The sequence below is a fragment of the Staurois parvus genome, unplaced genomic scaffold, assembly GCF_062004578.1.
Source record: "Staurois parvus isolate SC_StPar_1 unplaced genomic scaffold, SC_StPar_1.0 ptg000199l, whole genome shotgun sequence".
NCBI classification, from domain to species: domain Eukaryota; kingdom Metazoa; phylum Chordata; class Amphibia; order Anura; family Ranidae; genus Staurois; species Staurois parvus.
Window position 1 is genome coordinate 888745 of NW_028317995.1, and position 27109 is coordinate 915853.

Genomic DNA, 27109 nt, shown 5'->3' on the forward strand with positions numbered 1-27109 from the left:
TGTATCTAGTACAGAGAATATATGCACTAGATGACATTTTAGAATACTTTGCAGTCCAATGTTTGCACACATTTAGGGATCCTGTGTTTAAAATCCACCATATATGTTAGATCTGTAGTCAATCATATCCTTGCTACATTGATGTAATTTTTACCTCCAGTAATAACAGACTGCCAGGTGAATTTTTTTTACCTAATCACATATCCTAAGAGTTTACGTGTTCTATTCTATGTGCAGTTTATAAATAGTTATATGGCCACAAAGACTTGTAGTCATAGGTGGAGATACAGTGAGGGCTTGTTCACATGCGTGACATATACACTATAGCTTCGTTTTTTAGATGTGTTTGAAAGGCGATGAGAGTGATCAAAGTGTCAACTCCTCACCATTTAATTTTGTTTTTTACAAACTTTTTTTATTTTATTAAGGAATAAACTGCAAGAACAGCATAACAACATAAAATATAGTATACAACAGGAAAAAGGCACATAAGTAATAAAGTAAAGTACAATGATGTAAGAAATAAAGGTCAAGTACGTGAACAAGGTAGGCAGGAAGATATGCTCACCATTTAATTTAACCCACAAAATGCCACAAAATGCCACACCACTCTGCACCCCTGGGCATGTGACAAAAGTCACATGCCCAGGGGTGGACTGACAATTCATGGGGCCCCCGAGCAATAGGGGATCATGGGGCCCCTGTGTCTTTGCCCAAACTCAAAAAATCCTATGAAAAAGGTACCAGGGGCATGTCATGTGGCCCCCTACTGACCCCGGGCCCTCGGGCAGTGCCCGAGTTTCCAAATGGTCAGTCCGCCCCTGCACATGCCATTTAATTTCTTGTTGCGGCATGCATACAGCCCAGAGTGGCTGCATGCCCTTGTTCAGTCGGGTGTTCAGAGGACTGTAAAACCACGACACAACTGCCTTTTTTTTACTGATTTTACTGCCCTGTGGCCACTTTTGTGAATGAGGACTAAAGGTGGCCTAATGGAAGGGATATACAGTATCTCACAGAAGTACACCCCTCACATTTTTGTAAATATTTTATTCTATCTTTTCATGTCACTACACTGAAGAAATGACACTTTGCTACAATGTAAAGTAGTGAGTGTACAGCTTGGATAACAGTGTAAATTTGCTGCCCCCTCAAAATAACTCAACACACAGCCATTAATGTCTAAACCACTGGCAACAAAAGTGAGTACATCCCTAAGTGAAAATGTCCAAATTGGTCACAATTAGCCATTTTCCCTCCCCAGTGTCATGTGACTCGTTAGTGTTACAAGGTCTCAGGTGTGAATGGGGAGCAGGTGTGTTAAATTTGGTGTTATCGCTCTCACTCTCTCATACTGGTCACTGCAAGTTCAACATGGCACCTTTGCCATAGGTTTAGCAAGTCTCCATAAGCCCAACATCTGTATCTGATTTTTGCAGTGAAAGTGCTTGTGCTAGGCCATTGCAGTGTCTGTATCTGTTTAAAATATAACTTAAAGCAAACAGCTTGCTATGGGGGCACCCAAGCAGGTGTGCTCCCAAACCGCTGCTCAGTGTGTCCATACACACACAGAGTCACGACTCGGCCCTGCCCCTGCCCCCTCTCTCTCCTCATTGGCTCGCTGGCTGTGATTGACAGCAGCAGGAGCCATTGGTTGTCTGCTGTCTCATCCAATGAGGAGGAAGAGTTCCTAGAGAGCCGAGGCTCCCGTGTATATCGCTGGATCGCAGTAGGGCTCAGGTAAGTATTAGGGAGGAATGGGGAAGCTGCTGCATGCAGAAGGTTTTTTTACCTTCATGCATAGAATGCATGAAGGTAAAAAACCTTGAGGCTTTAGCATCACTTTAGGGCAAAACTTTTTTTAGTTTTGGATAGAGTGGAGAGACCTTGAAGGGATTGCCTTTGGCCTTGGGGCAGGGAGTGAAGGGAAATCTCCCCAGTGGAGCACAGATGGCAAAAAACCTGATGGGGTTATAATCCTCTATTACTCTATCCAAAACAAGAAAAAAAAAATGTTTTCCCTTTAGTTCTATACTAAATGTATCTTTATGTTCTTTAGTTATTTCAGTACTGGTTGCTGTAAATGCATTCATAAGCTTGGGAAACTGAATTTATCAGTGCCTGAGAACTTACCCTTAGACCACTTGCGGATTTGGTTTCTACTATAGTAAGAACAGTTTCATACAGAACAGCATTGCCAGCATTAGACTGGGTTTCTGTGCATGTGGACACCTGATAGAGAGAAAAATGAGCTAGGTCATGTCAGCTGTACAAGACTTGTGTATTCTTCACAATACCATTATCAGGCAAGGCTCTGTGCTGGCCACATACTAACCTGAGCAAGCAGATCACTCATCGCATCACAGACACTCTCATTATTCTGTCCTAACACTCTCAGTAGTCGCAGGAGTCGCACCTGAAAGAGAAAAGACTTGTTGAGCTAATAGTTGTCAACATACAGTCACAATTCCTGTAACCAAGATGTTTAGTAAGCAAGAATGAACACACTTAATCAGGACAGGTATGGTGATTTATGATATTGGGAAGTCAGAAAACCAGTGCAGTTCATTAATTTAGGCTGATATAAAAAAATGGAAACAAAATGAGTGGAGAGAACCTTGTTTAGATTGAATAAATAGTTGTCCAGTATTTACTTAGGTCAGGTCTCATTCAATAGAAATCTTGGCTTTAAACAGACTCTACTGCAGATACCCACCAAGTACAGAAAAAAGGTTGAGTAACTCATTGCCACCGGCCCAAATTAAAAACCATGGGATAACATATAGATGATACTCCCTGCTCTAGTTTTACCCCTTTGAATAACCTTTTAATGTGATGTTCTCTTAACTTTTACTCTTTCACCTATTTCTTGTAAATTTTCTCTTTTTTACCACTTCTCATTTGTGTTAACGTCAGACTTTAAAGCGTTATTAAACACAAAACCAAAAATGAAATATATTGCAGCTTAGCTAATATTAGGTGTGGGTGCTGCATTAGTTCTTTTTTCTTTATTTTTTTTTCTCTCTGTTTTTACCTGGTGGTCTGGCCAGTAAAACACCTCCTGTATTAGAGTGCCCCCACTTTGGATGAGGGAGCACAAGGGGCACCTTTGGACAGCAGCATTGTCAGTCTGGGGGGAGGAGAGTGTAAGATGTAAAAGCAGATTTAGTCCTCATGCACATTTGACGTGTTTACAGCTACTGCTTTTGGCTTTTGACATTTTTTTCTATAGCTAGTAAACCCCCCAGCATGTTATCCTATGTGTCTATGCACATATAGACTGTAATCAACGTTTTTTGACTGGAAAAAAACCCAGGACTAGTGGGTTTCTATACGAGTTGTTTAGCTGTAAAATGCTCTAATGCTGAAAAATGCAGCAAAACACGGTAAAACACCACAAATCGTAGTTTTTCAACTTGTTTTGACCAAAGAAAAACTTTTTTTGGTAAAAAAAAAACTCTAAATAACACAAATGTGGAAAAGCACGTGAAAACGCTGCAAAACGCTAATGCAAAAACACTAAAAAAAAGCTGAAAAACTTTTTAACGTGACGTTACACAGCTAAAGTTACCAGCATTATCAAAACGTCAAGTGTGCTTGAGGACTAAGATACACTAAGACATTGAAGCAGAACTTCAGCTCACACTTTATAATCAGTTGCAGCAAACAGTTTTTTTCTTTTTGGGATAAATGTTTTACATGAATGAATACAAGCTGATCATTTTAAGCACTCCTGTCAGTGGTAAATGGTTTGTCTCATCCCTATAAACTGATACATCAGGAAGAGAGCTTGTTCTGTTAAAAAACAACAGACTTACTGGCAAGATCACCATAACAGCCCAAAAAAGAAAACAAATGCAGCCATCACATCTAAGAATTGTAACTCTGCAATATATTAAATGTTTGCTTTTGGGTTTATACCACTTTAATATTGGCAAGCGTCATAGTCCTTTGTTATTGCATTAAAGAGTAGTGCAATGCAAACATTTTAAGCACTTCTACCCTTTACATCTCTATGTGCCTTCCAATCCTTCTTCCCCTTTTCTCTTTCATACCATACCCATTGTCATAGACACTAAGGCTGGCCATACACTATACAATTTTCTGTACAATTTCTGCCCAATTTCCTTTAGATTTACCTTCAACTATGTAGTGCAAGAGCCCGCCTAATTAGATACAATTGGAAGTGTTGTTAGTTTTGACCTTCTATTATATGGTTTTTGGTAAATCTAAACCAAAAATCTCAAGGAAATTGTATTATGTATGGCCAGCCTTAAACACCAGACCCACCTGATTTCGGGATTGGCAGGCCCTTTCCCCTCCTTTTCCTCATTTCTGATACACAATACGTATAAAAAAAATAGAATGTAGTTGGGAAATATAAATGCTTTCGGTTCAGGTAATAAAGTCAGTATTCTATTGTAATGTAGATTTTTTAACTATGATAAAAATTTCTTATGGCTTGTATACTTTATTAGCTATCGTGTAATTTCCTGTGGTCTTTTTAAATAAATAAATTAATAAATAAATCAACTACAAAAGAAAGAGTTTTAGGCATTTATGACAAAATGCTGTAATGTGAGGATGCTTTAAAACGTATGCAATATATTGGATTTATTTGTCAATGGACAATCTACAAACTGCATAAACAGAAAAAATCTGATCAAATTGATGCAATTTTTTGCCTTTAGGCCTGGGTTCACATATGTGCTGGCTGGTTTGGCTGAATTTCAGCCCCATCTGGTACGACTTTGTTCAGCAGTTCAGGTGCGATTCCAATGCAAATTGTTAAAGTGAATGACATTAGAAATTACCTGAACCAGGCTGAAAATTGTTCCTGTACCTTTTTTAAATCATACTGTGGCCGGCCCACACCTATGTGAACTGGCTTCATAGAAAAGGCTGCAGGTTCACATGTCATGCAAACTGGATGCGGTTAAAAACTAATCCAATTTACATATACAGTACATGTGAACCGGGTCTTGCAGACAGTTTTTTAAGGAACTCACCAGGCTGGTTGTTCCAAATACAGAACTAACCACTGTTCTTCTGTAGATTTAGGCTGCTTCTGTCTCTACATGTAATCCCAGACAGACTCAATACTGTTGAGATCAGGGCTCTGCGGGTGCCCTACTATCTCTTCCAGGACTGCTTATTCTTTTCACTGAAGATATTTCATTATGACTTTGGCTATATGTTTGGGGTCATTTTCTTGCTGCATAATAAAATTGGGACAGGGCAAATCCGTTGATGGTATTGCATGATGGATGAGTATCTGCCTGTACTTTTCAGCATTGAGAAACCCATTAATTTTCTGACCAAATCTGTACATACAGTACATGTGTAAAAAAGCACCCCTAACCTGCAAGGAACCTCCACCATTCTTCACCGTGGCCTGCAGCTGCTCATCCTTGTAGCACTCTCCAGGCCTCCAATGAATATACTGCCTCTTGTTACAACCAGATATTTCAGATTTGGATTTATCCTCCCAGAGCATGCTGATTTTTCTGCACAACAGTTCTTATGTTTTGTGCGTAGGCTGCAATTCTTCAATGATGACCACTTCTGATCAGACTTTTCCAGACGTAATTGGTGTACCAGGCTTTCACTGGTTTCTGCCAAGTCTAAGCTGTGGGTGGCAGTGGACAACTTCCAAAGAAAAGTGAGCATAATATGTACTGTATATCATTTGCTTCACTAAATTTCTTTGGTCAACCACTGTGTTATTGGTCCTCAATGTGCCTTGTTTCTTTATGCCTCTGCAGAAGGGCTTGGGCAGCAAATCTGGAAACCCGTCTTCCTTTACTTTTCGGACTTTGAGAGGATTTTCTGATGTAATAATGCCACCCAGTGTCTTGTTGCTTTGCTCAGTCTTGCCATTGTGTTTTCTTTTATACTGGACTGCCTTCAGCTGGTGTTAGTAGAACATAACCTTTCCTCCACTAGTTTCTTTGCTCCTGCATAACTGAATGTGCTTGATTCAATTATAGTATTTTAACTAAAATGTTACCATGCTGATCATTAGCACCTTTGCTATTATTGTTTAAGCATGTATTGAACCATATATCTGTAATATCCTAAAAGTGGACCTTTTGTCCCAAAAAAGAGTTCTTTCTTGCTACTGCAGCTTCCTGCTTCCAAACACCCATAAGCACAAATGATGTGTGCCTGCTCCTGTACACATAACATATACCAGGAGGCTGCATGCGCAAGACCTAACAGGGGCCACTGGTTGAGCCTGGCTCACTTCATAAGGGGCTGGGTGCCGGAATAACTGGGCACCCAATGACATCAGAGGGAAATGGGGCAAGGACGTGGCACCTGAGTAGCAGATTGCAGCAGGACAATGTTGGAGCCACAGGCGGGTGAGTTATTGAAATTGAGAACAATGCTGCATAACAGGAAAGAGGGGAGAAAAAAAAGCTAGTGGCTTATAACACCTCCTCACTGCCTATTTTAATCTCCTAAATACTACCATGCCAGAACTGTGTGCATAGTGGTTGCAGGATGGCTTCAGCTTCTCCCATTCATTTGAAAGGTGTAATTCCTGCCACGGATGCGAAGCAAAGCATCAGGTCATGTGTACACCACCGGACACTGTCTTTCCCGCTAAATGAGGAGTGGTTGAGGGGCATTAAAACATGGCCCAACCACACGGTTTTACCACCCCTAACCCCTAGTGTAAACGAGCCCTAACTGTGCAAGTGTAACTAGGAGAACTGATGCTATTTTAAAGGCAAAGGGTAGACATACCAAATACTGTTTTGACTGGGGTTTTTTCTGTGTGTGACCCTATGTTGGTACTTGATCAATAAAAACTATTAATCTAATTATTTTACAAAGCAACTTCACTTTACAACATTTTTCACAAGTGTCCAAAAGATTTTCATATTAATGTACATGTGTAACCAAACATTTTTCTTTTGAAGAAAGCAGGAACCTATCTTTTATTTGAATTTTTTGTTTTGTTTTGGAGAGAGCAGGAGGTTGCCTTTTTTGTGCATGTTTCACTTTGGGGAAATTTCTCTGTACATCTTGTTCAGAAAACACAACAGGAAATGAGAGTAAATATCTGTCTTACGCCTTGTACACACGATGAGAATATCAAACGAATGATCATCCCTTATTTTTGCATGCTAGTCTCATACTGAAAACAAATAGGTTACTAGAGTTATGAAAATTCTCGTAAGGCAGAATACAACTTCCCACGATGATGCAATGTATTGTATTGTATGGTACTGTATTCTTTCATTTCCAATCATGCGCATTCTTGGTCCTTCGATTTATTACGAGAAAAAGTTTAGTGCTTGTCCATTGGATAATATTGCTTGAACTGTCATGATTGGCTCTCGAAAGCATTTTTTTCCCTATGATTTTCTCATTGTGTGTACTAGGCATCAGATAGACAACAGAATAAAGGTCTCCATTGGAAGATTTCCTCTCTATTCATGTTACAATGACAATTGTAAAAGCTTTGATTTCCCATTACTTTCCGTCATAGTGACAATGGTCATCAGGACAAACAGACAAGGTGAATATCCCCATAGGGAACACATACAGACTGCTGTATCTAAAGCGAAAAAGCTTTTTGTACAGTACAATATATAAATAATATTATATAAAAATTGAATTTGTTGAAGCAGACAGTAAATTACGGTAGCCAGAAGCACAGTAACATATAGAAATGGTTATACACACAAATGAATGTGGTTGCATGGCACAAACAGTAGTGCACTGTAGTTGGCACCTACGTTACCTGTAAAAAGGGATCAGTAATGCCTGCCACCGCGTGCTCTGGAGAATAACCGGACATGACCTGCTTTAGTTTTTGCAGGAGTAATGGGAGAACCTAGATGGCATTAAAAAATAGTTATCATCTCTTCTAGTATTTCTTGTACATAATACACATCAGTCCGGTGTTATAGAACCTATAACACCGGATGCAAAGCAATCTCTCCATTTAGAACCTATAACACTGGATGCAAAGCAATCTCTCCATTTAGAAACAATCATATCCCCTCGCCCTTCATGCACGTGAACTAATAGAAGTATGCTTTATCATCTCCTAATAACTGCATTTAAATCAATAACTGTTAAATCATGTTACTTCTGTAACACCCTCCAGGTTAGCTAGGTAGTTTTTTTGCCAGTCAGAGGCTGAGTAGCAGCCTGGGATGAGACAGCCTGTGAGTAAGGCAGGAGTTCACTCCAGGACAGGCTAGGGAGCTTCTGAAAGTTAGAGCTTCTGAAAGTTAGAGCTTCTGGAGCCCTCCAACCTCTCCAGAAACCTGAGCACTTTCTGAAGGAGGGATGGAGGAGGGGAGGAAGCCTGGATCTGCATGCTTGAGGAACCTTGGCCAATCCATTGACAGGAGGCTGGCCATGGTGACCAAGGTAACCATTAGGTATTACAGAGCCTGGGAAGAGAGTGTTGGGTGGAAGATAGAGTGAGATGCTGGATTGTGGAGCCTGGGAGAGGGCCCAAGGAAGGGGCCTACCTACCAGCAGAGTATCTCCACTGTACCACCATCTTCAAGGGAGGATATCGTGAGCAGCAGGTAAGGAGCCAGCCCAGCAAAAGGCCTGAAGGCAGCTACCAACCCATTAAGCTATCAGGAAGGACAGTGTGAATATTCTTACACCCCCTAGGCCATGTAAGGGAAAAGGGCAGTCAGGTAGAAAACCCAAATATCTTCTCATCTGGGGCTGCTGTGTTAAAGTGGTAGTAAACCGCAGGGAGAAAAAAAAAATCTCCTGCAAGGTAATGTCATAATGTGCTAGTATGCATTGCATACTAGCACATTATGTAGGACTTACCTTAAAACTAATCCCTCACCACTGCAGAGGCTTCCATCATTACCCGGTCTTCCTTCTAGGTTTGAGAGCTCTGGTTGTCTGACTGGTTGGACTACGATGGTGTCACTCCTGTGCATACGCATGGCACAGGAGTCCAGGGCCATGGCACAGTACCCTGAAGGAACAGCATGGGTATGCCATTCCTTCCGAGCACATGCATCAGCTCTAAAAAAGAGCGAATACCTACTAAACGGTGCATGTTTAGGAGACATTTGTTTTATCAAAAGGTAAGCTTTATTATAAGCTTACCTTTGGTAAAAGTTAAAAAAATAAATTTACTACCACTTTAAATTGGCAGTTATTGGGCCCCTTTGCCCTAGGAATACCCTCAGTGCAGTTGGGTGAAGAGAAGGATTCAACTGGCGATTGAGGAGGTACACCAGAGAGCTGGTATGTTCTCAGAAGAGAGACGATTTCTTTTTGTCCACATCTTTGTACATAGTTGCTAAGGAGTTTGTCCTTACGTTTTCAGTTTCCTTGAGCATTCCATACACCCCTCAACCCCATACAAGTTTTAAACCCCCTTAATAAAATCACAAAATCAAGCTCAATGACTGTTTACTGACTCTGAATGCAACATGTGGAAGAAAATGCGTGTTGGCTGTGCAGAGCTGTAGGGGAACCCTAAGGGGGTAGTGCTACACTTCTATCCATCTCTGCTTTATGAACAAAGATGAATACACTAATGTATACAAAATTCCAGCCAGTCTGATTGTTAGCAGCACTGACAGCAGCAGTGGGTATGTAGAGAGATTATTGCACATTGTACCAGATAGAATAATTCTCGACAACACCAGATTACGCTCAACAAAGTGGTTCTAAACAGTGGGATGGCCTGATGCACTAAGCTATGCCTGGATGAAAATCAGGAGCTCTGACTGGGTACATTTGCTTCCAGTATGCATTTCAAAGCTTAATTTTAACGTTTTACTGCAGTATACCATGACGAGAGACACTTTATTGCTACATATCAAACATGGTATCTCCATGTGTGCTACTCTTTTTACTGCAAAACGCACCTGTAATTTTGTAGTCTAAAGAATGTACCATAAAGGTTTTTGTTAAATTACAAAAACCAAGATGATGGAGTTGAGGTGGTGGGGGTCGAGTGGTGGCTATGTTTGGCCACGTGGCGCTCCTGTGTTGTGTTTAGGACTTCTATTTAGGTGCACATGTTTGATACTGTGGGGTTAGTAATATATAGGTGTGATGGCAGTCTCCTAGATGTTAGGATGCACTTCCGCCCAAAAACTGGTAAGGGCGGAAGTGACATAGACGCGCATACTCAAGGTGCACCAACCGTGGGATGGGCGGCTCATTCTCATGGGATGTAATAATCCGGCCTTGACTGATGAGATAATTTAAATGCCCCGTTAGATGATTGTTCTGGCACCAGCGGAGAAGGACGCACACAGTGAGCGGTTGCTGCTATACAGTATACTGGAGGTAGGACACACGCCAACTTGAGTCGACATGTTGTTTGGAATGGTTGGAGCGGAGAACAGTACTGTTTACTGAATATGGCCACATATTTCTACGATTATAGGAGCCAAATGTTGTTGTACAAGCAATTTAGTGATATTGCATTATTATTTCTGGGTGGAGTTTATCTAATTCCGCCTTGATGTTGATATTACCAGGTATGAGTCTACTGATTTAAGGTTGAGTGGGATTGATGGAATGGTGAGAATTGTGGATGTCCCCACTGACCCTGTATTATTGTGTATAGACTGCTCTGCGGAAACTATATACAGGATATATCGTATATGTTTGACATCGACACAAGGATAGATTTGCTGTCTGCCTCTTTTATCAATGAGCTACTTAGTGTGAGTCATATTTGGGAGTTTTCTTGTTCCCCTCCTTTCTGTTTTAGGATGAAATTTGATTATTTGGTCTATTTACAGGACCTCATTGTGTGGTGTATGAGGGGATCTGGCCGTATATGAGGATGTTCATCTATGACCAATTTAACTGCTACCCTTTATTACCGCTCTTGTTGACATGTGAGTTTGTGGAGAAGGTTTCTTTTGGTAAAATTTGTGTAATTATTACAATTATTTAATTATTGTTTCCTATATATATGCATATATGTATTATGTATCTTCCAGCTAGGGCATTGGACTTCATTGCCTTCAACTCTTTGGGATCCTGAGGAAGCTAATAAGCGAAACGCGTCAACCTCTGAAGGACTTTTGATGTCGTGACATGCAATGTTATATACAGTCAGGTCCATAAATATTGGGACATCGACACAATTCTAACATTTTTGGCTCTATACACCATCACAATGGATTTGAAATGAAACAAACAAAATGTGCTTTAACTGCAGACTGTCAGCTTTAATTTGAGGGTATTTACATCCAAATCAGGTGAACAGTGTAGGAAATACAACAGTTTGCATATGTGCCTCCCACTTGTTAAGGGACCAAAAGTAATAGGACAGAATAATAATCATAAATCAAACTTTCACTTTTTAATACTTGGTTGCAAATTCTTTGCAGTCAATTACAGCCTGAAGTCTGGAACGCATAGACATCACCAGATGCTGGGTTTCATCCCTGGTGATGCTCTGCCAGGCCTCTACTGCAACTGTCTTCAGTTCCTGTTTGTCCTTGGGGCATTTTCCCTTCAGTTTTGTCTTCAGCAAGTGAAATGCATGCTCAATCGGATTCAGGTCAGGTGATTGACTTGGCCATTATATAACATTCCACTTCTTTCCCTTAAAAAACTCTTTGGTTGCTTTTGCAGTATGCTTTGGGTCATCGTCCATCTGCACTGTGAAGCGGCGTCCAATGAGTTCTGAAGCATTTGGCTGAATATGAGCAGATAATATTGCCCGAAACACTTCAGAATTCATCCTGCTGCTTTTGCCAGCAGTCACATCATCAATAAATACAAGAGAACCAGTTCCATTGGCAGCCATACATGCCCACGCCATGACACTACCACCACCATGCTTCACTGATGAGGTGGTATGCTTAGGATCATGAGCAGTTCCTTTCCTTCTCCATACTCTTCTCTTCCCATCACTCTGGTACAAGTTGATCTTGGTCTTATCTGTCCATAGGATGTTCCAGAACTGTGAAGGCTTTTTTAGATGTCGTTTGGCAAACTCTAATCTGGCCTTCCTGTTTTTGAGGCTCACCAATGGTTTACATCTTGTGGTGAACCCTCTGTATTCACTCTGGTGAAGTCTTCTCTTGATTGTTGACTTTGACACACATACACCTACCTCCTGGAGAGTGTTCCTGATCTGGCCAACTGTTGTTAAGGGTGTTTTCCTCACCAGGGAAATAATTCTTCAGTCATCCACCACAGTTGTTTTCCGTGGTCTTCCGGGTCTTTTGGTGTTGCTGAGCTCACCGGTGCGTTCCTTCTTTTTAAGAATGTTCCAAACAGTTGTTTTGGCCACGCCTAATGTTTTTGCTATCTCTCTGATGGGTTTGTTTTGTTTTTTCAGCCTAATGATGGCTTGCTTCACTGATAGTGACAGCTCTTTGGATCTCATCTTGAGAGTTGACAGCAACAGATTCCAAATGCAAATAGCACACTTGAAATGAACTCTGGACCTTTTATCTGCTCATTGTAATTGGGATAATGAGGGAATAACACACACCTGGCCATGGAAAAGCTGAAAAGCCAATTGTCCCATTACTTTTGGTTCCTTAACAAGTGGGAGGCACATATGCAAACTGTTGTAATTCCTACACTGTTCACCTGATTTGGATGTAAATACCCTCAAATTAAAGCTGACAGTCTGCAGTTAAAGCGCATCTTGTTTGTTTCATTTCAAATCCATTGTGGTGGTGTATAGAGCCAATAATGTTAGAATTGTGTCGATGTCCCAATATTTATGGACCTGACTGTACTATTGGGCTGACTAGCCAAAATACTGTTTTTATGGTAAATTTTTGGAAGATATGTTTAAATAAATATGTTTTTATACAACAATATGAGGTTGTCCGTTTTCTGTACCAGTAAAGTCCCATTTGTTTTTTTTCTGTTGTTCTTTATCAAAAAAAAGGATTTTATAACCCTAACATCTACACTGCAAGAAATGGATAATTGACATATAATGGATAGTTGTCATCTAAAATCTATAGTTGAAAATATAACTAGCCCTGGACTATGAAACTAACTAATCTACCAGACTAAACTTTGTAAAGATCAGCTAAGCAGTGATCTAATCCCTCCACAAATCTCTTTTTACAGTATTACGTCAGAATTTGTACAAACTGCTGTTATTTTTATGGCTGTCGACAGAGTTGTCTGAACTTGAACAAGTACTACAAATGCTGAAGCACGCCAGCCTTCCTGACAAATGCAGTATTTCTAGACAGGCTTGGTCTGTGAATGTCTTTAGCTCATTCAAAAACATACAGCGGTATAACACAAAGACAAGATAACTTTAAAGTATATACATTTGTGCTCAAAAGTTTGCACACTCTGGTGAAATTGTAGTTATTGATATTGGAAATTTGACTGATCATTCCAAAAACTCTTTTATTTAAGGATAGTGATCATATGAAGTCATTTATTATCACATAGTTGCTTGGCTCCTTTTTAAACCATAATGATGACAGAAATCACCCAAATGGCCATGATCAAAAGTTTACATACCCTTGAATGTTTGGCCTTGGTACAGACACACAAGGTGATACACAGATTAAAATGGCTATTAAAGGTTTATTTCCCACATCTGTGGCTTTTTGAACTCCAATTCATGTCTATGTATAAATTGTCAATGAGTTTGTTATCTCTGAGCAGACTACATGCTGAGCCATGAAGAGCAGAAAAGAACTGTCAAAAGACCTGTGTAACAAGGTAATGTAACTTTATAAAGATGGAAAAGAATATAAAAATGTATCTGAAGCCTTAAATTGGGCAGTCAGTACTGTTCAATCACTTATTGAGAAATGGAAAGTTAGGGGATCTCTTGATACCAAGCCAAGGTCAGGTAGACCAAGAAAGATTGCAGCCACAACTATCAGAAGAATTGTTCAGGATACAAAGAAAAACCCACAGGTAACCTCAGGAGAAATACAGGCTGCTTTGGAAAAAGATGGTGTGGTTGTTTCAAGGAGCACAATACGATGATACTTGAACAAAAATGAGCTGCCTGTTTGAGTTGCCAGAAAAAAAGCCTTTACTGTTTCAATGCCACAAAAAAGCCTGGTGAGGCATGTCAAGGTGTTGTCGGGCATGCTGTAACCAGACTTTTTTGTGGCTTTGGCACAGTAAAGGCTTCTTTATGGCCACTCGACCATGCATCTAATTTTTGTTCAAGTATAGTCGTATTGTGCTACTTAAAACCATTACCAGCCGTCTTTGTGTATTTTTCCTGAGTCTACCTGTGATGTTTTTCTTTGTATGCCAAACAATTGTTTTGGCAGTTGTGGCTGCAATATTTCTTGATCTACCTGACCTTGGCTTGGTTAAAAGAGACCCCTGGACTTTCCACTTTTAACAAGTGATTGAAAAGTACTGAATGGCATATTCAATGCTTTGGATATCTTTTTTCATCTTTATAAAGTTCCATTACCTTGTTACGCAGGCCTTTTGACAATTCTTTTCTACTCCCCATGGCTCAGTATCTAGCCTGCTCAGTGCATCCATGTGGGAGCTAACAAACTCATTGACTATTTATACACAGACACTAATTGCAATTTAAAAAGCCACAGATGTGGGGAAGCATTAATTTCTATTTTAACCTGTGTGTGTCATTTTGTGTGTCTATACCAAGGCCAAACATTCCAGGGTATGTAAACTTTTGAGCATGGCCATTTAGGTGCTTTCTGTTACCATTACGATTAAAAAAGGAGCCAAACAATCACAATTACAATGTGATAACAAATTGCTTCATATGATCACTATCCTTAAAGAGTTTTTCTAGCATGATCAGTCATATTTTCAATATCAATGCCAAAATTTCACAATTTCTGCCAGGGTATGCAAACGTTTGAGCACAACTGTATTTATGCACTTTAAAATAGATATAACTCAAATCACTAAAATGTTTATAATCTTTAACATATTAATGTAATTTCAAAAGTCATCTTTAATATATTTAAATCTGTAACTTTCATTAAAGTAATACATGGTGATACTGCTATGAAGGTCTTTGTTCATACATTTACTGTTATAGGGGGACATTGATCTGTCAGCTGTCCTTAAAGTGGTACTAAAGTAGGTTCTTTCACTTGTACCTACAGTGAAAATATAAGGCTTACCTGTAGGTACTGTAAATATCTCCTAAACGTGCACCATTTAGGAGATATTTACTTGTAAAGGAGCACCTGTGCATGAGCGGGAGTGACGTCATCGTGGCTTGCCCATTCAAGCTGCCGGAGCCCACGAACCAGAAAGTTGCGATTGTCTCTTCTGCAACCACAGGTTGCAGAAAAGAAAATTGCTCGAGTCCTCCATCAACACAGTTAGTGTTGATAGGGGAATCCCTCCGGGGAGCCTTCTCTGCCACAGAACACAATGATTACTGCTAGCGACTAAAGCCTCCGGCAGTAACTGCATGCAATCGATGTGGATGGATCAACTTCAGCACAACCGGCTTAGGCGACTAAGGCCGCCAGCAGTAATTGCATGAAATCAATGTCAATGGATCAACTTCAGCACAACCAGCCTGCCCGTAGATGGATTGAATCTCTATTGACTGCCTCCGGCAGTGACTGCATGCAATCGATGTGGATGGATCAACTTCAGCACAACCAGCTTAGGCGACTAAGGCCGCCAGCAGTAATTGCATGAAATCGATGTCGATGGATCAACTTCAGCACAACCAGCCTGCCCGTAGATGGATTGAATCCCTATTGAGCCGGCTGAGATTTGATCCATCCATAGCCGGCTTAAGTCTATGGCAGTTGTACAGGCTCCACTACTGTACTGAAATTCATTATTTTGTCTAATGCACACTGTAAACTTCTCACAGTGTGCATTAGAAGCTGCAGCAGGTCAAATAAAGCCCACCTTAATTCCTAGCTGGAGAACGTCCAGCATCATCCAGCGCTTTCCTCCCTAGCTTTACTGTCCTTGGCTCGTCCCTTTCATTTATTGGATTTGAGTTCTTTCAATTTTAGAGGCTCAGCATTACCACAGCTTCCTGTTTTCAGAAAGCTATTAGAGCATCCTTTTGGCGCCTCCCACCAGCCATGATTTTCCTGACTTGCATAGAGAAGCACAGGGACCTAATAATTATGTCATTTGGTTAACGTTAGGGATGTTCTGAAAACAGAAAGATTTAAGGGTTTAATAATTTCATTAGCATGCTGATGAGGGGCAAAGGAGGAACCAGGGAAGGCAAACTATAAACAGAACAAACGTCAGTTTTTTTTTACCATTCCACAAACTGACACCACAACATTTACCTCTAGATTATTTACATGAAGCATTTCCCTAATGAAAACCTCTAGTAATTATACAGTGTCACATTCACATTATGGTCCGAAGTTACCTTGCGAAAGCGTTTACAGGCTTCAAGGTGCCTTTGGCAGATCTCTGTAACCAGAAGTACAGCTCCGTACAATACACCTGCAATACACCCACACCAATTGGTCAATATTTTAGCTCATAATAATTGTATATGTACACTTATACCTAAACCACTAAGTTCCTACAATTGTACTACTTTATGATTGTATACACTGTCATGATATCGACAACATCCATATTAGACCAGACTCACCATGTCTCTTTTCTGCCAGCAGTTCCTCAGCAGCTGGGATAAACATTTCCACTAAGTCAGGGACCTTCCGGATAATGTGCACAGCACAGAGGACAGCCTGTGGATGCGAACTGGTGGTGAGCAAAGGTGGGATAGAAGTAAAAGGTGAGCATGAGTAAAGAAAGAATTGGTTAGAGGAGGAAAGTGAAAAGTTTATTGATCTTTTTTGCATTAAAGAGGAAGAAAGGGAAACGGGATCATAAAGACCATACTTTGAATTTAACTTTTGCAGATTCTCTTCATTGCCCACCCCTCTCTTTAATTTCTTTAGGCACTGTGGTGTGCTTTTACGAAACAGAGGTCCTAAGGATCGTTGCTGATCTCAGATCATTAGTGGTTTAGGAAACAGAGATGATCAGCGGAGAACAGAGGCGGACTGACCATTTGGAAACTTGGGCACTGCCCGAGGGCCCGGGGTCAGTAGGGGGCCCCATGAGATGCCGCTGGTACCTTTTTCATAGGCTTTTTTGAGTTTGGGCAAGGACACAGGGGCCCCATGATTCCCTATTGCCCGGGGGCCCCATGAGTTGTCAGTCCACCCCTGGCGGAGAACATGTTCTTTGTTGATCATCTCAGCACACAGATGGCCAGTGTATGAAGGAGCGATGTCAGCCCTTTACTGGTGGTCTGTTTTCTCCCTCCAGATTCTCCAGCCCAGAGCTGGAGAATTGGGGGAACCGCAAACGAATCGCAAACGAAGCATCGGTAATTTACCGCTGCTTAGTAAACAGTGTTTGTCTGATCTCTTACTGTAATCTCACGAGATTACAGTTACAGCAGCTGTTTTCTAGCGTTCAAAGTGTTTGTAGATTGCTTCTCTTTTCATTCGGAGAAGCGATCTACACCGCTTCATAAAAAGGCATTCAGAGGAGAACTCTCTCCTCTGAGAATACCGGAGAACTGAGCAGCGGTCATTTATCGCTGCATGATAAAAGGACACCAATGTTTGATGTATTTCTTTCCCCTTCACAATATACCAAATTTGATTGCAGCACCTTTTTCTTGACATGGGAATTTGATGTTTTCAGAAGATGCTCCACTTCTCCAGCTAGATCCCGACACATCTCAGTTGATCCCATGCAGGCCAGTGTGCACAGAGCCAGGCCTTGCACCACAGAGGAGCTATGCTCTAGGTCCCTGGAGTGGAAAACACAATTAACAAAATGAGTGTACATTTAAAGTAGAACTAAAGGCATTTTTTTTTTCATTTCAAATAGAGTAAAGGAGGGTTAGTACCCTTTGTCGGTTTTTGCCATCTGTGTCCAATAGGGGATATTCCCCTTCACTTTCTGTCAAAACAGGAAATGAGAGAAAATACCTCCAAAGTGAGAGAATCCTTGGGTGTCAACAGGGTCACCAGAAGTAATGTCCCCATTGGAAAATTTTCCCTCTATTACTGTTGCGGAGTTAACACAAAATTTGGGACTTTCACTTACACTTTCGGTGATAATGGTAACAGAACAAATAGGGTAAGTCTCCCTAATGGGGGTACAGGCAGGAATAAAAACTGTGAGGTGTTCTAATCCCTCTTCACTAACCCAAATGGCTAACCTAAAGGCTATTTTTTTCATTAAAATAAAGAACACATTATATTTACCTGCTCTTTGGAATGGTTTTGCACAGAGCAGCCACAATGATCCTCTTCTCAGGTCCCCAGCGTGTGCTTCTGGCCCCTTCGCATTACTGAGTGCCCCCAGAGCAAGCTGCTTGCTCTGGTTGCACTTGTGCATGCTCACTCCCAAGCCACCCCTGTGTGGCTCAGTCCTGCCCACTTGTAATTGACAGCAGCAGGAGCCAATGGCTCCTACTGCTGTGTCTCAGTCAGTGAGGCGAGAGAGAGATCCAGGAGAGGTGCTGCGTTTGTGCACAATATCAAGATTGGGATCAGTAAGCATTAGGGGAGCTGCACACAGATAGTTTTTTACCTTCATGCATAGAATGCATGAAGGTAAAAAACCATCAGCCTTCAGAATCACTTTAAGAATGGGTCAGAACAAAATAACTGTTAGTGGTGGAGTTAGTGTGTTAGTAGCGGAGTTTTTATCTATGTATATTATTTGGTATACAAATGATCATTGCAGATATCATCAGGGTGTTAAAATCACACAAGTCTGTTAGTTGAGTTTGAAATTATGTATAGTCGGTTCTTCCCTGCCATTGGCTCTTGTGTGAAAGTGTCAAAACCAAAAAGAATCTTTGGATATAACTTTAGGGGATAGGTTTACAGTGGTAGATTGGTGGTTGTGAGGTAACAGAGACAATTCATAGCAAGGAAGGTTTGGTACATGATTCCTGAAGAATGCTGACCCATCATACTGAAAACACTTTCAGGATACACCCTGTTCAAAATGTAAATGTGTACATCATGTGTACAATGCATCATTTATTGTCAGATCTTTTTGCAAATAAATGACCATAGTTTCATGGGCTAACATACCAATCATGGAATTCGCTAAGGTGCAGTATCTTACCTCTTCATGCTATTGGTTATTAGTAGATGAGCATCTTGCCTTTCATCCAGCAACATCATTGCACCAAGGTATCCAATGCGTTTGTCAGTAAATCTGGCTGAGGCAATCAGTTTCAAACACTCCATCTGAAATCAGAGATAGAATAATCATAGAAGGTTAGATTTCTGCAATCTTGTAATCTGTTACAAGTAGGGGTTCACACTCATGGTTCTAAAATCCTCCACACATTACAAAATTTATTGTACATACAAAAATGAATGGAAAAATATAAAAATGTAGAGTAAGCTAGCTACGCTATATAATCATATGATAGTAAAAATTTCAATTGATAAAACACCAATGGTAATAAAAAACAATAAAACAATACTAAAAGCAGCAGCAATACCCAGCAATAAAATGGTAGCTATTTCTAACTTAAGTTATTCCCAAAGCTCAGCGATGTGTCCCCCCATTAGCCTCATGACCCTGGCAAACTTTGTGAGAAAAGGGAAAATTAAAAACAAATTACAAAAAATACATACATTTTTTTTCCAGATCTAGATAGTGACAAAGGGGCTCCAGTCACAAAGTAATATTGACCACTTTAGGAAATGCAGTAAAATACAACTCAGTGTTTTTTTTTGTAGAAATTGGCATTCACTAAAAAAGGCATCTAAAATACCACATGCGGTATTTTTCCGAAATATGCAGTATTTATCTAATGAAACCATGCGGTATTTTATCTCAAGCGATATACAGTGAGATTGACACAGTGGAGAAGAAGTAGAACTCCTGTCAGTTTTTATTGCTAATGAAGAGGTAAAATGGTTTAAACTGTAGAAATATGCCAACTCACTAAGTCATCGCAGTCCCTGCAGCATATATATTAATGCAAAACAAAAAAAAGTTCCTACACCAGTCAAAGGGAAGCTGCTTTCAAAAGACACATGTGGTGTATCAAAAACAACTACATTACATTAAGTAAATAGAAAGTATCTTTCTAAATGTCAAATATTGAATGAAAATAGTATCAAAAATCACACTTATATAAAAATACCCTTCTTCCACCAATAAAAAAATACAATGTTGCCATCTGTGTCCCAATTGGAAGATGTCCCCTCTGTAAGTTTTCTGGGGACAACCCAAAATTTGGGATTTTCTTTTACTTTCACTTTCAATGATAATGGTAAAAAGGACAAATAGAGAGGGTTAATCTAATGGGGGCACAGACTACAATAAAAACCTGACAGGTGTTCTAATCCCCCTATGCGCTATCCAAAACTACAAAAAGGTTTTTCCTTTAGTAAATCAACCCCAATGACTTCCATATTTAGGTTTCTAGGCATTACTGTTGAGATAACTGATCCAAAAAGGCAGAGACTACTAAAAATTGCCTATCATATTTTTACATTTCTTAAATACCACATGCATTTAATTATTTATTTCCTTCTGTGAATTGAGTTTAACACTTTTTCATGCGGTATTTGCTGAGCCTTTTGCCGTAAATACCGCAAAAACGGTATAGTGAATTGACAGTTTTAGAATCGCATGCGATTTAGGCAAAATGTGTCTGAAGACTTAAATACTGCATGCGATCTGCTTCCGAGAATGGAGCCCAATATGATAATAAATAGACCCAATAGACTTCTAATTATGTTAATTTTAAGTCTCTTAACCATTTCAATACTGGGCAATTTTACACCTTCCTGCCCAGGCCAGTTTTCAGGTTTCAGCGCTCTCACACTTTGAATGACAATTGCGCGGTCATACAACATTGTACCCAAACTAAAATTTTATCATTTTCGTCACACAACTAGAGCTTTCTTTTGGTGGTATTTAATCACTGTTGGGGTTTTTATTTTTTGCAAAAATTAACATAAGACCGAAAATTTTGAAAAAAAACACGTTTTTCTTTGTTTCTGTTATAAAAGTTTGTAAATAAATAATTGTTCTTCATAAATTTAGGCCGAGATGTATTCTGCTACATGTCTTTGGTGAAAATAACCCAAATTAGGATGTATTTTTTAGTTTGTAGGAAAGTTATAGAGTTCACAAACTATGGTATAGATCTGAAAATTGATCAATCCTGAAGTACTGACAGCCAATCTAATTTCTTGAGGTCCAAGAATGTCAGAATAGTACAGATATCCCCAAATGACCCCTTTTTGCAAAGTAGACAGTCCAACGTATTTTATAAGAGGCATAGCAAGTTTTTTGAAGTTGTATTTTGTCATAATTTTTTGGAAAATTAAAAAATTCAAAAAATTATTTTCACTATTTTTTTTTTTTTACATACTGTCACCAGTGCAGTACAGCACCATCATATAACTGGCATGGCGGTGAACAGGGACACTGACTGGTGACAGTATGAAAAAAAAATATAATTTTTTTTTTTTTAAATTTTTTATTACATTTTTAAGATTTTTTTTCATATTTTACTATGACCAAAGTAGTACAATGTTACCATAGTAACATTGTACTACTTTGGGGAATTTTTTTTTTTTTTTTTTTACACAATTTGCTTATAGCAAAGAATTACTTTGCTATAAGCAAGCATTTACCAGAATTGAAATCGATTCATTCAGGTTTTTTTTTTTGTGCTTAGCTGTGATTTGGCCACAGCTAATCACATGACATGTGCATGTGACCTGCTGTGACCATTCACAACTAGGCACTAGTATACAATGGATGGCATGAATGAAGCCATCCATTGTATACAACTGTCATGTGGTCACATGGTACCAGCAACGGGGCCGGTACTCAGATCTGTCATCGGCCTTGTCCGAGGTACACGGCCGGTGACAGATCGCGCCGCTGCACGGCTCTGCAACCGCGTGAACTGCGCATGTGCGGGAGCACGCCAAATGGCGTGCACCCGGAAAGGTGAAGCATTTTTGCCACCGCCAAACGGCTATAGGCGGCTAATGGTTAAAATGAAAAAAAAAAAATATGTATAGCTTCTACAAAGTATGTAGCATCCACGGGCGGACTGACAACTCATGGGGCCCCCGGGCAATAGGGGATCATGGGGCCCCTGTGTCCTTGCCCAAACTCGAAAAAGCCTATGAAAAAGGTACCAGGGGCATCTCATGGGGCCCCCTACTGACCCTGGGCCCTCGGGCAATGCCCGAGTTTCCAAATGGTCAGTCCGCCCCTGATAGCATCACATGGTAAGTATGATGCCAGGACAGAATGAACAAATCTCCTCTCTTCCCTTGTGAGTGATTTCTCTATAACTAAGTCAAATGTTCAAGCGCAGAAAGAACCATCTGGTGCAAAACTGAGAGAGTCAGAATCCCCATCACTGCTGCTGTGTAACCACTAGTGTAGTGAATCCATATATCCAAACAACAAAACAGCGCTGTAAAAACGGATGAAATGTGAACCTCACACAGAGGTGTACCTTTATTGGAATGCAATAAAACCAGAGTTTTAGTGGCCAACGCAAGGTGGAAGAACCGTCAGCTCCTTGGGTGTTGCAAGGGACAGAGTGCTCCGCGTACTGCTGGAGTAGCCGGAGTCCGCGGCATCCCGGAACTGATGTCATCGCCAGGGGCGGACTGACAACTCATGGAGCCCCCCGGGCAATAGGGGATTATGGGGCCCCTGTGTCCTTGCCCAAACTCAAAAAAGCCTATGAAAAAGGTACCAGGGGCATCTCATGGGGCCCACTACTGACCCCGGGCCCTCGGGCAGTGCCCGAGTTTCCAAATGGTCAGTCCTCCCCTGGTCACTGCGATTTTGGAGGAAGCGGAAAGAGGATCCTGTCTTGGAATGCAAGCCGGGCCGGTAACCTAAACTAAGGTCTAGGTTACCAGCCTGGCTTGTGTTCCAAGGCAGGATCCTCCTTCCGCTTCCTCCGAGATCGCGGTGACATCAGTTCCGGGACTCTGCTACTCCAACAGTACACGGAGCACTCTCTCCCTTGCAACACCAGAGGAGCTGACGTTTCTTCCACCTTGCCCTGGCCACTAAAACTCTGGTTTTATTGCATTCCAGTAAAGCTACACCTCCGTGTGAGGTTCACATTTCATCCGTTTTCACAGCACTGTTTTGTTCTTTGGATATTTATTTATAACTGATTATAAAATAACATATAACCAGTACAGTCCAGAGCAAGCTCAGTACAGTGACTAGATCTTCTTATTTATTATAGGTATTTATATAGTGCCAACAATTTACACAGCGCTTTACATATTGTACATCCACATCAGTCTCTGTCCTCAAGCAGCTTACAGTCTAAGGTCTTTTTCACACATTCACACATACACACACATACAGTACAAGGGCACATTTGGTCAGGAGCAAATTAACCTGCCAGCATGAGTTTGGAGTGTTGGAGGAAACTAGAGTTCTTGGAGAAAACTAGAGTTCTTGGAGAAAACCAGAGCAAGCACAGGGAGCAAATGTAAACCCTATGCAGACACATGACTGGGATATATCTGCCTAATGTCCTGTTGATGAGATATTTTGAGGTCAATATATCAAAACTGGAGCAGCCAAAACCTAGTTCAGCTGTACAGGGCAACTAATCAAATTATATCTTTGATTTTGAAAGTCTAACTGAAAAAGCTAGACGTTAGAAGCTGAATGGGTGCCATGCAAAGCTGCTCCAGATTCTAGCTATTTCATTTAGGTCAAATGTCCCCCTTTGTGTGTTATATTCCTAGATACCTGTGTGAAATGTATCCCTGTCATGCATTGGTCTCTTTATACAGTATGTATGATCTGTCTAGAGGACCAGACATTTAATCAGTTGGCTCTGAGGAAGAGGCAAGTCCTCGGAACGCGTCAGCCTGTTGGTGGGCCAGAGTTCCTATTATGGACAGACACTTAGTGCGGATTGGACCGAGCTGTTCTTTCATGATGTGCCTTTGACTGTATTGTCATTTTGTGAGTACAGTACCTACTTTTATCATTTAATAAATACATTTTTTTAACTTCCCTAGCGGTCTGATTATGTCAATATTTTTGTGCTCAAAGCGGTAAATTTTTTTGGCATGGAAATATGTTGTTTTTTTATTGTAGGACTGTAATTTTTAAGAATAACTTACTGAAATCTGTCCGAACAAGAGTCTAGTAAACATCCCGGGTATGTTAAAATTTGAAACATGAAATCATAAATTATAATATAATAAATAATAATAAAAAATAATAATATTATAATACATTTAATTCAATAATATCAAACCAAAAACACTGAAATTAGAAATAGAGCGCCTAGTTCGCACATCACTGAGCTTAGTCGCAAAATAATTTTCAGTGTCTGATGACGAATTTCCCCACGAATCATTATCACTCAATTCTGCAAGTAGTTCTAATTTACTGTCGCTGTTCTCTAGCTGGTCTAAAACCACTTTTGACCTAAAAGGGACGCTTTTTGGACACCATGGACGTTTCTCAGTTTCCAGGCAGAAAGAACAGTAAAAATGCAGGCAGGGCACAGGACAAAGCACTCTGGACAAAATGTATGTGAAATGGTTTGATACAGTAATGTAACACTATCATATTTTAGTGTATTGAGTGAATGTCACATTTTAACATTTTTGAATTTCCCGCCGGTTCCGTCCCCTGTACGTCCCGACGCTCGCAGTGAACGGAACCCGGAAGACGGATGCTGGCATCAGCCGGAGGAGATGGCCGGGGGGACATCGCAGGAGCGGGAGGGAATCCCTGAGCAATGCTGCAGGGTAATCCCGAGTGTAGCTCGGGGTTACCGCTTTTGGTACTGAAAGTTAACCCCGAGCTACACATGGGAATACCTCCAGTTGGGGTAAGGTAATGCACTAGGCTGGTGCGCCCTTTGTTTGTTTTTCTCTACTCTGTCTAGAGGACCACTTTGGCTCTGAAAAAGGAATGGGATTACATTTATTTTTGAGACAGATTATACAGATTGTTTTCCTTTAGATATACCTGTCCAAAGTGTGCTGGATACCCCAGCATGTGCATGTACAGCAGTTTAGCCACACTTCGTCCACGATACATGGAGTCCTCATCTCGAAAAGAAGAGCGGATCTCTGCACACTCTTTCTGGATGACTTCTCTCTCTTCGTTTTGTGTCTTAACACTGCGGATGGCTCGAATCAGTTCATGCAGCCTCAAAGGAGGTCCCATTCTTCGGAGAAAAACACAAAATATGAGTGCATGCCTAATTCATAGCACACAAGAAACAATACATATAGCAAAACAGTCATACTTTAAAAAAAAAAAGTTTTTATCTCTTACGTTCTGTTCTGCCAATTCTGATTACTTTCTCTGTATGAATATCGTTTACTGTGAGTCGGTGCTTCTTACCTTCCTGCTTCTCACCTGGATCACTTTCTGCCAGCCCCTTACTTCCTGAAAAATAGTGTGACACCTGAGCCTACAGCTCTGTGCTCACACTGCCCTCCAAGGCGAGACCTGTAGAGCTGGATTTCCTGCTCCACCGCCAGGACCTGACAACTGCCTGCCACAAACCACAAATGTACACTTATTTAATGCAGATTTTCTTTTCTCATTTAAAAAAAAACTGCTATTCAGTTTGTTCAAAGTGAACACTGATATTGCAATATAATAGCTATGCTCCCAAATGTATAATTTTTCACATAAGTGACACTGCTATTTTATGTTTTTTTTTTAAAAAAGCTAAACTCCAGGCAAATATATATATATATATATATATATATATATATATATATATAATACACAAAAGGGAGCTGTTTTACATTGCCAAAGTGTTTCCTTTTTTTTTGTTCAATCGACACTATATAAATACTGTATAATAATAATAATAATATTAACTATAATGGTGACACTAAAGGAGATCCTACTGGGATCTATATAAAGTCCAAAATGTGTGCAAAATGGTGCAAAAAAACCCAATGGGTCACAAATTCAGGTCCTATTGCCAAGTGACAAACAATAAATACCCAATCCCAAAAATGGGATAAATTACTCACAGCAAACGTGTGCACAAAGTGAATCAAAGTACATTTTGCACTTTATATAGATCCCAGTAGGATCTCCTTTAGTTTCACCATTATTGTTAATATATATTTATTTATTTAATATAATTATATATAATAATTATTTATTTAGCTTTGTCGTGCTGCACCATATGGTACACAATATATGACATTATTCTTTTAAGGTAAAGGGTTTGGGTGTTAGCTTTGTTTGTAGAGTTCAGTCATTTAGCGCAGGAGGAATCACTACAGCTAGGAGAATGGCAATATGTTCTCTATTAGGCCTCATTCAGACGGGTGCCGGCACCTGTACTGTGTGCAGCCTGTGTTTGTTTTGGCATCTGCATCTATCCCAAGCTGCATGCAGACAGACAGCCTAAAGAAGTGAATGCAGATGCAGCGTCCGCATGTCAAAATTTGACAGGAGTGGCTGCATAGCTCCAAATGCAAAGGGTGTGCATTAAGGGCAGTGCGGCCGCTCCTGTACAACTATCACATTTTGAGATGTGGCTGTGTCTGCATCCACTTATAGGTTGTCTGCTTGCAGCTTGGGGCAAATGCAGATGCCAGAACAAACACAGCCTGCATGTAGTACGGGTGTTAGTGCTAATCTGAATGAGGCCCTAAACCAGGGGTCTCCAAACTTTCTAAACAAAGGGCCAATATACTGGTCTTGAGACTTTGGGTGTGGGGGGGGGGGGGCAGACTGTGACCAGTAGGAGTGGAAAATGCAGCAGAGATAGTACTTTATTGTTGGAGTCAGTGGAAGGAATAGTGCCCTATTGTTGGTATCAGTGGGAGGAATAGTGCCCCAACATTGGTATCAGTGGGAGGAATAGTGCCCCAACATTGGTATCAGTGGGAGGAATAGTGCCCCAACATTGGTGTCAGTGGAAGGAATAGTGCCCCATCATTGGTATCAGTGGGAGGAATAGTGCCCCAACATTGGTGTCAGTGGAAGGAATAGTGCCCCATTGTTGGTATCAGTGGGAGGAATAGTGCCCCAACATTGGTGTCAGTGAAAGGAATAGTGCCCTATTGTTGGTATCAGTGGGACGAATTGTGCACCATTGTTGGTGTCATTGAGAGGAATTGTGCCCCATCTTTGGTGTCATTGG

At 40.5% G+C, this 27109-nt stretch overlaps 1 protein-coding gene across 4 annotated transcripts in view; it reads right to left on the reverse strand.

Moving 5' to 3' along the window:
* Window positions 1-27109, reverse strand: part of AP1G2 (adaptor related protein complex 1 subunit gamma 2) — a 76199-nt gene that overhangs the window by 35361 nt on the left and 13729 nt on the right. For 2 of the 4 annotated variants that reach the window (XM_089678169.1, XM_089678171.1), the window contains exons 2-9: window positions 24958-25159; window positions 19066-19190; window positions 17590-17731; window positions 16556-16652; window positions 16325-16401; window positions 7757-7849; window positions 2336-2416; window positions 2134-2232 (exon numbers count right to left, since the gene is read on the reverse strand). In XM_089678169.1, the coding sequence (XP_089534295.1) occupies window positions 2134-2232; window positions 2336-2416; window positions 7757-7849; window positions 16325-16401; window positions 16556-16652; window positions 17590-17731; window positions 19066-19190; window positions 24958-25159 (916 nt within the window). Of the gene's footprint in view, window positions 1-2133; window positions 2233-2335; window positions 2417-7756; window positions 7850-16324; window positions 16402-16555; window positions 16653-17589; window positions 17732-19065; window positions 19191-24957; window positions 25160-25269; window positions 25374-27109 lie in introns of those variants that run through there. The other 2 variants (XM_089678172.1, XM_089678170.1) reach the window with 2 other exon arrangements.